Genomic DNA, 12,649 nt, shown 5'->3' on the forward strand with positions numbered 1-12,649 from the left:
AATGACAGTCAAGGAAGCAATGATGAAACTGAGAAATAAGAAGAAAACAGAGGGTCAAACAATATGTTAACCAAAATAAACTGTTAAACGGCTGGTTCTTTTGAAACATAAATAAATTACAGTCATTTTCACATTTTGCGTTTTTTGAAAGTTTTTTTTTTTGCAGCTATTGTCAGTCAGGGGTGCCAATAGTTTTGGAGCCCACTGTATATACCGTAGGCTATAGGCTAAACATACACAAAATTCAGGCGAGAACTTGCTGTCTGAACCTGGATTTTCCACCTCTTCCTTCCAACAGTTGGCCACATAATCATATCTAAATCATTCAGCTTTGTAAGACCCAATGGGTCTACTTGAAAATAACTTCACAACTGGGAAAAAAGTCGTTTATTGTGTTTTCTTTCTTTCAATATCAGTAGATCGCGTAAATCAGAGGGAAGTTTCCAGACACCAATCGGTTAGCGGAGATTACCACAAGTAAACCATCTTGATTGGGGGCGGGGATACAAACCCTGGACAGTGGAAACTGACGGTTTGACACTGTCCGCTGTCTGTGGCGCTGGACATAACGTAACCTGCAAGCCTGAGAAAATAATGTAGTCCTTACCCTAACTCAGGATGTTGCGCTCGTCTGTTTTTCCGATGCCGTTTCAGTGGTCATACAGGCTATTAGACATGCCACAGAGGTAATCTGAAGCTAATTCGTTTTAACGAAGTTGGCGAAGATTAGTTTACTTGTCTTTTTATGTGGGATTTATTTAGTCCTTGTAAAATATAGCCAAATATGTTTGTGTACAGTGGAAGACAGGGGTTGACGCCACTTCACAAGTTCGCTTAATCAAAATCCAAAGACACGAGAGAGAGAACAACAATGAACTGCGAGCACGAGGACGGTGTCACTCTGCGAAAGCCACCCCAGTCTCCGCACCAACTGACAGTACAACAGCAGCAGGCGAGCGACCAGAGGCATGCACAACGATCAACAACCCCGGCGAAGCTCAAAAACTCATTTGCAGCGTCCCTGGCGAAGATCAAGGCGAGCTCCAGCGCATCGAATAAACCCGGCGATTGCAGCCGGCTGCCCCCGCGGACCCAGTGGAACGGGAGAGACTTGAAACCAGATAACGGGAAGCAGTCCGGGAAAGCCTTGGTGCCGGTCGCTGGCTCCCAGATGCCTCGCCGTAAATTGTCTGGCCCGAGGAAGCTGTCCGAGCGGACCAATGCCTCTGACGAGCTGACTAAGGAGTCTGATTGCGTCCCGGACAAGATTTCGCCCTCCGACAGCAGCCCCGAACTTATCGATAAGTTTCCCGACACAAGCAGTAACACGGAATCTCGCGGTCGCGGCGCGGGGGCAAATAGGAGAAGCCAAGAGGTGTGTGTCGACGGGCCACCTGTCCCTGATAGAGACGGGACAGGTGACCAGCAGGTTAATATGTCTGTGGGCAAGGACGTTACTGTCTCGCCGGGACGAGAGACTGGACAGGAGAGTCTCTCTCCGAGTGATGAGCGATCCTCCGCCTCATCTGATAGCCGTCTGAGCTTCAGAGCGTCCTTCGCCCTCTCCGACCTACAAGAGGAGTTAATCCACGGCATGCAAGAGCAATTCGTCAGGGAAATCGAGGAGCTCAGATCAGAAAACGATTATCTAAAAGTAAGTGTCTCCGTACAAAACTCAGTTTAGTCCAGGATAAACATAAGCTGTGTCGGTGAAAACGGTCCTACAGGCCCTATACGTATAGGGAATAATGGATATTAGATAGACTGGCTTCTTAATGCCCCAACTATATGTCTTGAAAAAAACTTTAAAAGACAAATAAATGTCGGTCACACTTTAAACAAAGTGTTGCTTATAAAGGCTTTATGAATCATATGTAAACCATTCATAAACATAACGTAATGGAGGAAATCAGGCTGCAAACTCTGTGTCTTCTTTTAATCACTGAAAATGTACCTTTATCAGATGGCATTCCTTTAGTCTTGGACAAATATATTTGTTTATTTATTTTCTTTTTGTTTTATGCTGCTCTTAGTTTGCTTTTCATTCATTCTGTCATTATTTATTCCTTTGCCCTTTTCTTTCTATGTCCTTCTTTTTATATTTTAATCACATTATAATTTTTTTAATTTATGTGTAAAGCACTTTGTGTCTCTGTTTTAATATATATCATATGAAATAAAGTGTATATGATGATGAAGAGGGATAGAGACGTCTCCACGCTGTGGCCGCAGGATGTATAAATAAAGATATATAAATATATCATATAAAATAAAGTGAATATGATATGCTGACGAAGAGGGGGACTCAGACGTTGTCTCCGCGCTGTGGCCGCAGGACGAGCTGGAGGAGGCGCAGGCGGAGGTGCTGGAGATGCGGGACGCGTTCCTGGAGGAGGACGCGCTCCAGCTGCGGGCGCTGAGGCAGCAGCTGGACCAGGCCACCAGGGGCTGCCGAATCCTGCAGTACCGCCTGAGCAAGGCCCAGCGCCGCGGCCTCCGGGCCGCCCGGACCGGCCACCTGGACCAGGACCTCGTCTGCACCCTCCAGCAGGACCTCAAGGTGCGCTGGGCGGCGTGGTGGTCAAGGTGCAGGACTGGGAGGTCGCAAGGTCGGCGGTTCGATCCGCCGGTGTAGCCACAATAAGATCCACACAGCAGCTGGGCCTTTGAGCAAGGCCCTTAACCCTGCTTTGCTCCAGGGCCCAGTGACTGTGTGGATCTTATTGTGGCTACATCGGTGGATCGAACCGCCGACCTTGCGGGTCCTTGAGCAAGGCCCTTAACCCTGCATTGCTCCGGGGGAGGATTGTCGCCTGCTTAGTCTAATCAACTGTACGTCGCTCTGGGATAACAGCGTCTGCCAAAATGCCATTAATGTAATGTAATGTGTGTGAAAGGGGGAAAAAAACGAGTGAGAAGCGAAAAGAAGATCCGCTGTTGGTGAAGTCTATAAGATAGATAAGATTCATCCCGAGGGAAATTTTAGGATAATAACGACCCCTCGACCCCTCCTGCCTCAACCAAGGTGGCGAAGGGCGTGGCGGCCCGGCTGCACGGGGAGCTGGAGGCCGTGGAGAGGAGGCGGGCCGAGCTGGAGCAGGAGAACACGGGGCTGCGGGAGCGGCTGCAGGAGCTGGAGGTGGCCCGGCAGGTGCTGCAGGCCGAGTGGGACAGGACCAGAGAGGTACCCCCCCGGGCCCGGGCCTCAGGGTGGGTGGGGGGGGGGGGCTGGAGAGGGTTGAGCTGCGATGGGACAGGCAGAGCCGGAGGAAAGGGTTGGCATTTATATAGCGCCTTTATCCGAAGCGCTGCACAATCGATGCTTCTCATTCACCCATTCAAAAGCACACACTGGCGATTTGCTGCATCCGACCAGCTCGTCAGGAGCATTTTGGGGTTAGGTGTCTTGGGTACACTTTGACACACTCAGGGCGGGATCGAACCGGCAACCCTCCAACTGCCAGACGACTGCTCTTACCTCCTGAGCTAATATCACCCCCAGTAAGAGTAAACTATATATATATATCCCTGTGGGGTATATTATGCTAGACCTGGCCTGGTTGGGTCTTGGGCCAGGCATGGGCAGGTTGGGCGTAGCTAGGTTAAGTTAGGCTGGGGATTTATGATTTGGTATTTTTGTTAGGTTTCTCTATGGATCCATTTTGGTTAAACCAGGGTGGTTTGGCTGGGTCAGTGCGAACCTGGGTCACTGGGTTTAATTAGGGTGGATTTGTCAACTTGTGGCTCAGAATGCCAGCTGATTGGCTGTGATTAGGGGCAGATCACATTCAGCTTTGAAAGATTTACAGTTAAACAGTCAGATTCTGCTGTGAAGTGGTCTATCGTGGTATGCGGGTGCTGAAAATTGTAGGAGGAATTTGGCGCAGAAGTCAAGGCAGTTTATGGAACATATGCAAGTGTCCCTGTTATTACTATCTATTTTGTACTTGGCGTACACGGTGGTTATGGTGGATATGGTTATGGTGGTTATTTTAGGCTGTGGCTTTGGACCAGGAGTGTGTGTGCTGTGGGCTAGGCAAGCAGCTGGCCACAGGGCAGGGTGGAGCTACGCAGGCGTGTCGATGAAGTATCCATTGCATTGCTGCTGTTCTCATGGCGTTCGAGTGTGAGAGAACGTCAAACGCTTACTGAGAAAGAATCGCTAAAGGAGAATCTGAACAGTTCATAGAATGACAAGTCCTGACCCATCACACCAATTCTATTGATATGTTTATCATGCCAATAGAATTACATTGTGGCGGAATTTCAATTCACATGAAAGAGAAGGGAGATGGAGAGAAAGCAAGAGACGTAGATGTCTTAATGGCTGAATGAAGACTTTAAATTACGTCTAAATGTAAACACACAAAATGTCACATTCCGGCCCAGCGACCTCCTGCTGTCACCACATGACTTCCTCGCCCGGCTCATTCTGAGATCCAGTCCAGTTGCACAATGGGTTTCTGTCAGCTCAGGGTTAGGACCTGCCCTTCAGTTGACTGAGGTGAATTACTATGGTATGGATGCACAGCAACAGCTGCTGCTGTCATGGGAGAGTTGTCAGGGTAACAGCAGTGGCCTTCATATTTGGTGACCTCAAGTGTAATGGTGCTTTGAGGTGTTGAGCTGAATGGTGCTATATGGATGCAATTTTTCATCCATTATCCATAAATACATCTGAAATAGTCTGTTTCTCTGCTACAAAGGCACATCACTCTTTGCTTTTGCTTAGTTAGCCTGTCAGGGTGTGGGAGTTTATCTGAAACTCTACGATAGGGGACCGGAGGAATTACAGTACATTTTGACGTTACCCAGTCAAGTCTTGCAGTTGAATCTCACAGCAGAGTTTTATCTGCATAAACAATGCAAGACAGCTCATTGAGTGTTTCACAAAGAGATGAAGCTACCAGCACACCTCAAACTTTCAGCCTTTACTACCTACAACTTAAGGATAAGGATCCAGAATCTGCTCATTGATTTATGGTGGGTTTAGATTCCATTTAAGATTCCTGTCTATGCATACATGTGTGTTTTTGTGTGTATATAGCAGGGATCATCAACTCAGGCGCTGAAATCCAAATCCAGCCCGGGTTTCCCTTTTCTCCCGGGTAATTAGTGCTACTGATTGGCCAGACTGTCTTCACATCTGACTCCCAGGTAAAGGGAGGGTGGAAAACCAGCAGTTCTCAGTCCTTAAGGACCATGAGTTGCTTATCCTTGATATATATACACTCACTGAGCACTTTATTAGGTATTTATTCAACTTATTTTTTAGACTTCTACTGCTGTAGCCTATCCACTTTGAGTTATGACTTGTTGTGTGTTAAGAGATGCTCTTCTCCATACTACTATTGTGTGTAATAATGTGTGGTTATTTGCATTACTGTCACCTTCCTGTCAGCTTTGATGAGTCTGGCCATTTCTGTCTGCAGAACTGCTGCTCACTGGATTTTTTTGTTTTTGTTTGTTTTTTGCACCATTCTTTGCAAACTCTAGAGACTAGTGTGTGTGAAAATCCAGGGAGACCAGCAGTTTCTGAGATACTCAAACTGCCCTGTCTGCCATCAACAATCATTCCACAGTCAAAGTCACTTAGATCACATTTCTCCCCCATTCTGATGGTTGATGTGAACATTAACTGAAGCTCCTGACAAGTATCTACATGATTGTATGCATTGCACTGCTGCCACACAATTGGCTGATTAGATAATCACATGAATAAGTAGGTGTAATAAATGTTCAAAAAGAATAAAATGTTCAGTGAGTGTATAGTATATGCAGATTGATGTAATGCTGCACTCATGGCTGGCCATGTCAACCCCCCACACACACAAGACATGTCTGACTCTATTTATAGTGTCTGACTGCTGCTCTCCATCTGATCAAACCTTAGCAGTGCACCCCCAACATTCCTGTCATATTCAGTGGAACAAGTGTGTTTCCTGAAACTGAACCCCCTTTAATTATACTCAGACCACACCCGCCCCATCCAGGGCTGGCCCTGATGGCTTCTCCACACTAAGCCCTGTGTTCTGACCACTACTCCACACTACTCCACCACTACTCCACACTGTTGCCCTCTAGAAGTACAAGGTGTGTAGCTTTGATTTTGTGCATCTTATATGATATGTACTGTCCTGTTTGCACAACAGAATTCACTGAAGAGAAAAGGATCCCGGTCCTCGCTTAAATCAGAGAAGAAGCTCTTGCCTCAGGTGACAATAATTTAATTTACATCAACGCTAACACCTGCACATATAGGGCTGGTTTCATGGACACCAATTAGTCCCAAGTTTTATATTAATTTAATTTAGTCTATGTATTTAGTGTATATGAATATACTACTGCAGGACTACTAGAACATGTCTTTGGAAGACTTGAAGAATTATATAAAGTCTCTAGAAAAATCATTTCTGTGGAAAATATTGGAGTATTGGATGAGAAGGGCCAGACAGACCTGTGATGTCAGGACAATGTGATGTTACAGGCACAACGATAACTTGGCATTTATATAGCGCCTTTATCCAAAGCGCTGTACAATTGATGTTTCTCATTCACCCATTCACACACGCACTCACACACCGACGGCGATTGGCTGCCATGCAAGGCACCGACCAGCTCGTCAGGAGCATTTTGGGGTGTCAGGTGTCTTGCTCAGGGACACTTCGACACGCACAGGGCGGAATCAAACCGGCAAACCCTCCGACTGCTCTGACCTCCCTCGTGTGCTGCTCTCTGCCCGCCGAACAGGAGGACAGCGGCGACCTGCGGTGCCAGCTGCACTTCGCCAAGGAGGAGTCGACGCTGATGTGCCGCAAGCTGGCGCAGCTGGCGCGGGAGAGCGAGGCCTCGGCGGAGGAGCTGGCGCGCTTCCGCTCGCTGTACGGCCGCGCGGAGGAGGGGCCGGCCGCCGGGGGCCGGCGGGACGCCCGCGCGCGGGAGGCAGAGCTCCGGCTCCACCTGCAGCTGGTGGAGGAGGAGGCCGGCCTGCTCAGCCGCCGCGTCGTGGAGCTGGAGGCGGAGAACCACGGCCTGCGGGCCAAGGTGGAGGAGAGGCAGTCCCCGGAGGAGGAGGAGGAGGAAGAGGAGGAGGAGGAGGAGGAGGAGGAGGGCCTGCAGGGCGGGGCCGGCGGCAGAGCCAGAGCCGGGGAGGCGGAGCCACAGAACGCAGCGCTGACCGGGGAGGTGGGCCGTGGCTGGGCGGGGCCGCAGCCCAGAGCAGACCCTGGGACCCTGCCTGGCAGGGCTGCTAACGCTGCGGTCCAGGATGACAACCCCTCACCTGTGGATGCCCTGGACGGCGACAACTCTGTAGGATTGAAGGTAACTGAACTCTGCACGCACTCATGTTACTGCGCTTAGTCCAGTAAATTAAAATACTGAGTCGTGGCAATTATATAGGTACAGTCCCACATTGAGTATCAATAATCAATATTGAAAAAAAACGTGTGTGCATGTGATTTGGTACCTGAGAGTGTGTTACAGGCTGTGTGTGCTGGTGTAAATAAAGTTCTGCATTCTGCCCCCGCTCCAGAATCAGAAGGGGTGCTGGGTGGACCAGCCCAGATGGGACCGTGGTCTGCAGACCCGACTGCAGCACAAGCAGGCCAGGCAGGATGGCCTGCTGCTCCTCTCCCTGCAGCTGCGCTGCTTCCTCAAGCACTGGCGCCATGGCAACGGGCTGGAGCCGGAGCAGAGGGGGCGGGGCTTCCTGGAGGTCAGTCACTCGCTCAGTCACACAAACCCCTGAGGTCTTATAGGCACTGACCCAGTCATTCACTCAGTCACACAAACCCCTGAGCTCTTATAGGCACTGACCCAGTCATTCACTCAGTCACACAAACCACTGAGCTCTTATAGGCACTGACCCAGTCATTCACTCAGTCACACAAACCCCTGAACTCTTATAGGCACTGACCCAGTCATTCACCCAGTCACACAAACCCCTGAGTTCTTATAGGCACTGACCCAGTCATTCACTCAGTCACACAAACCCCTGAGGTCTTAAAGGTACTGACATCACAATCACACCAACCACTGAGTTGTTATAAGCACTGCTCTTACCTCCTGAGCCAATGTCGCCCAGTGGATAGATGAACATATCTGTTGGCGGCTGGCAGCCCGAGTAGATCCTGAAATGCTTGGGATAGATGGATAAATGTGAGTTTGGATGGCTGGAGTGAGTGAATTAATGAATGAGCAGGTAAATGAAAGACTGAATAAGTGAACGGATAAAGATGAGAAGGAGTGCGCGGTGTTTCAGGTGAACGGTGTGAACGGCCTGCATCTGCTGAGGGAGGAAGAGGGCCATGCTGCCCACCGGGGGGACGGTAGTTCCCCCTCGGCTGGAGAGAATCCCCTCCCACTGGATAATCACAAACATACTCTCCCACTGGAAAAGCACACGGAGGTACGAACCCTGCATACGCTGCTCTCCACAGGGGGTATGAAACCAGCGATTCAATAACATTCAATGCATGTTCTAATGAATTAAATCAATACAGGATAAATAAGTGCTCTACACCTAGTGATTTGAATAAGATTATCCCATAAAAGTGAATGTATGAACAAATGTATGCATACAGTTTCCTTGGCTAGCTTTAAAAGCTCTCGTTGAATCATACTGCAGATTACAACCCATGTGAAGTATACAGAATGTTACCGCCATAGCTAGCCAGAGCAAGATTTCTAGTTGTTTTGTTTGTTTTGTGTGAGCTTTGTCATCTGGGGGGGTGTAGGTGGAGTTTGGAATGGAGGAGGATATGTTTTTGATTAATTTTGATTGCAGTATAATGAATGTTTATATCAAGTGTGCTTAGTATACTGTTTTTTCACATGGGAGAGTTGACTACAGACAGTGTGTGTGTGCGTGTGTGTGTGTGTGTGTGTGTGTGTGTGTGTGAATGCGTGTGTGCGTGTGTGTGTGTATGCGTGTGTGCGTGTGCGTGTGTGCCTGTGTGTGTGTCTCTGTGTATGTGTGAATGTGTGTGTGTCTGTGTGCTTGCGTGTCTGTGTGTACGTGCATGCGTGTCTGTGCATGTGTCTGCGCTGGTGTGCTTGTGTCTGTGTGTGTGTGTCTGCGCTGGTGTGTGTATGTGTGCATGCATGCGTGTGTGTGTGTGTGTGTCTGCTCTGGTGTGTGTGTGTGTGTGTATGTGTGTGTATGTGTGTGTGTGTGTGTGTATGTGTGTGTATGTGTGTGTGTGTGTGTGTGTGTATGTGCATGCATGCGTGTGTGTGTGTGTGTGTGTGTGTGCTCTGGTGTACAGGTTCGGGGTACGGAGGGTACCCTGCTGGAGCTGAAGGGTGTTCTGCAGGAGCTGACTGCAGAGATGCTGGCGGAACGGCATGCGTCCCGGGACCTCGCCCAGAAACTCTCCTGCGCCAAATCTGCCTGGGAGGCTGAGAGGACTGCGCTCCTGAGTCCTCTCCTCCACCAGGTGGGTCCTAACACACAGCTGAGCCTATATAAATCTTACAGGTGGGTCCTAACTTACACACAGCTGAGCCTATACAAATCTTACAGGTGGGTCCTAACTTACACACAGCTGAGCCTATACAAATCTTACAGGTGGGTCCTAACTTACACACAGCTGAGCCTATACAAATCTTACAAGTGGGTCCTAACTTACACACAGCTGAGCCTATACAAATCTTACAGGTGGGTCCTAACTTACACACAGCTGAGCCTCACTCTATACCAGGGGTGAATCTTACAGGTGAGCCTTACCTTAAACAGGTGATTCAATGTCAGTGAGCCTTTTTCAATGATAGGAAGAATGGTCTTCTAACAAAGTTTTAACACAAAAATCTTACCTTTGTACCTTTTTACCATCTTAAATTGTACCTTTAATCTTACCATGTACACTGAGTTGCATCTTAGTCTTACCTTATGCACAGGTGAGCCTTACTACACATAGAAGGAATAATGCTGCCCATGCTCTCTCCGGTGATTTTAGAGGGAGCACAGGAGTGCTTATGATATGAGTGAAGGTGTATGTTCATTTGTGCGTGGTATATGTTTAACACTCTCTTCCAGAAAAGGGACATTTTCTTCTGGAATTTAGAAATGTATCTGGGGGCAGTGGAGGCAGAGGGGTGGCGTATTTAGGCGAATCCCCTGGAGCTTACAGAGAGCCAGACAGAAGACCAGTCTGAGCTGGAGTCGGGACACAGACACTAGCACACATTCACCACCATTATTCACCAGTTACCATTGCGCCGTCTGACTCATGACATCACAATGTGTGAGAGTGACCGAAATGGCAGCTGGTATTTGGCCTTTGTGTTTCGCCTCAACAGTTTCACCAAAAACACTCATGCAGAGTGCAGACTGTGACACTTCTCCGTAAAAGATTCAACTTTTGTCCCCTTTTAGTTGCTAGATCCTCATCTGGGTGGCTAAACATGACATTGCATACAATTAGGCATTTAGTCGACGTGCTCACGCAGCTGACTTTTTTATGTACAAACGATTTATATAGCCAGATAGTTTACTAATTAATTAGGGTTAGTGCCTCGCTCAATGATACAGAAGTGGTACTAGAAATCAAACCCTCAACCCTTGAGGTGCAGACCCAGTTCTCTAACCCTTGCACTGCACTGATAAACAGTAATAAACAGGCCAGTATTATGTGCAGCTGCAGAGATATGAATCTAAGCTCTAATAAAGGATTTCTCCTGTTCATTTCCCCACTTCTCTTTCTCAGGTTCTGCAGGGTGAGAAATCAGAAATGGACACTGACATAGGACCAGAAGCAAAAGGAGCTGACCTGCACAGGTAAGATTAACCCCACATGCACGCACACACATAAACACACACGCACAATATGGACACATCTGCATACCCACACACACATTCACACACACACACCTGCACATGCACCTGTGCATGCATGCACACACACAGTAAGGCTGCGTTCAAACTACAGCTAAAGGTAAATATTCAGTTTGGATGTTTTTAGGACATTTTTTCAGTTATAATTTTATGTGGAAATACATTGGATATGTAGCCATGCGACTTGCATGAGACTCATGTGTAGATGATCAAACTGGGATTTTTCAAACAGGACTGACACAGAATGGCATTCCCCTTTAAGAAGTTATTTTCACTCTTCGTGCAGGTCAATCTTGTTATACTGTTTCACTGGCAGGTCCTGTTGGGTCGCATCCAAAATGAATATAAACAGTCAGCCGAGAATTCAAGAAAGAATCCGATCTGAGGAAGACAATCAGAATTGAGCACTAACATCTGCAGTCTGAACAGAGCCCACAGACATTTGCACGCAACACAAGCCGGCAAACACGAAGACGCACGGACTCAGCTCCAGCGTATTAATGTCTTTAATCCTCCTGACTCTCTTCAGGATTAAACATCTGTCCCCCTCCATGCACAGGAGACAGGCTGTGGGGCCCAGGGGCCAGTTCGGGCCCCTGAGGAGCGGGCGGTACCAGGAGAGGGCCGATCTGTACCGGACCTGGGCCGAGCCCCTCAGCGCCGGCGGCTTGGCGGGTGTGGACGGGGTGAGGAGGAGCCACACGGCGCCTGAGAGGACCGGCCTGCGGCTCTACTTCAGCCCCCCGGCCCTGCGCCGAGCCCAGCGCTGCCCCCTGGAGGCCAACCTGAGCGATGACATGAAGGAGAGGACGCTGGGAAGGCGCTGGGCTGACGCCGCCTGCCAGACGGCGGGCAGGGCCGGCGCTGTGGGCGTGGCCAGCGTGGCTCTTCAGACGGAGGACCCCGCCTCCTCCCGCCCCCCTCGTCGCCCCCTGTCCGACCCCCTGGAGAGGGCCCTGGGGCCACCCCGCTCCCGCACCCCAAAACTGCAGCGCAGGGTCTCCTCGTCCTCCCAGCCCCTCTCCACCTCCTCCTCCACCCTGACCACGCCCTCCGCCTCCTTCTGCTCTTCCTCCTCCTCGGTCTCCTCCTCCTCGTCCTCGGCTGCCCTCGCCGGCGCCCCCCTGTGGCGGTCGGCGCGGGGGCAGAGTGGCTCGGCCTGGGCGCGCGGGCCCCGTAGCGGGGACGGGCCGGGGGCCGGCAGGGGCGCCGGGGGCCGGTCTGACACGCGGGCCGGGGCGGGGCAGAAGTGCGGCATCGTGCAGGAGTTCTTCAGGAGCGTGTGCGGGCGGGGCCAGCTGCCTGCCGCGGGCGGGCAGGGCAGGGGCGGGGCCGGGGGCGGGGCCGGGGCGCGGGGGAAGCCGGAGAGGGCCGCCCCACGCGTGCCCGTGCCCGCAGGAAGTGACAGCGTCGTCACGAGCGTCGTCAACAAGCGCTTCCTGCGGCACAGCCTGAGGGAGGAGCCCGGCCGCGGGGGCGGGGAGAAGAGCGGGGGCGGCCCCGCCCTGGAGGTGAGACCCCCTGTGACATGCACACACTGACACGGGCACCTAGTGTTTCAGTAGCAGTGCACGTGTGTTTATATGCCACTGATGTTCTGTTACCCTGCTCCAGGACCCTGCCTGCGACTGCACCTCTCGCTCCCTGGCCTCCTGCTTCGCCCGCCCGTCTCGCTCCGGCATTCCCCACGCCCCGGGCCAGTGCCGGCTGCGCTCGCCGAAATGCTGCCAGTCCTCCCGGGATAGGCACAGCCAGCCGATGAGTGACGCAACACCGGGCCAATCACAGCAGTCCTCAGTGCCGCAGCCCTGA

The 12,649-nt window shown here is 50.6% G+C and overlaps 1 protein-coding gene across 1 annotated transcript; it reads left to right on the top strand.

The window, feature by feature from the left end:
* Nucleotides 1-871: 871 nt before the first annotated feature.
* LOC133110127 (uncharacterized) lies at nucleotides 872-12,649 on the top strand. Its single transcript, XM_061220007.1, has 12 exons — nucleotides 872-1,654; nucleotides 2,336-2,560; nucleotides 3,026-3,184; nucleotides 6,153-6,215; nucleotides 6,751-7,058; nucleotides 7,245-7,323; nucleotides 7,535-7,717; nucleotides 8,264-8,410; nucleotides 9,270-9,440; nucleotides 10,710-10,780; nucleotides 11,367-12,348; nucleotides 12,452-12,649. The coding sequence occupies exons 1-12, from the start codon at nucleotides 872-874 to the stop codon at nucleotides 12,647-12,649; spliced, it is 3,369 nt and encodes a 1,122-aa protein (XP_061075991.1).

The sequence above is a fragment of the Conger conger genome, chromosome 14, assembly GCF_963514075.1.
Source record: "Conger conger chromosome 14, fConCon1.1, whole genome shotgun sequence".
NCBI lineage: Eukaryota > Metazoa > Chordata > Actinopteri > Anguilliformes > Congridae > Conger > Conger conger.

What these genes read in the sequence shown, in the direction of transcription:
- LOC133110127 (XM_061220007.1), top strand. Translation starts at nt 872, where the DNA reads ATGAACTGCGAGCACGAGGACGGTGTCACTCTGCGAAAGCCACCCCAG. An exon ending in CAGAAAACGATTATCTAAAA is followed by an intron (nt 1,655 to 2,335) that starts GTAAGTGTCTCC and finishes CTGTGGCCGCAG; the next exon opens with GACGAGCTGGAGGAGGCGCA. An exon ending in ACAACTCTGTAGGATTGAAG is followed by an intron (nt 7,324 to 7,534) that starts GTAACTGAACTC and finishes CCCCCGCTCCAG; the next exon opens with AATCAGAAGGGGTGCTGGGT.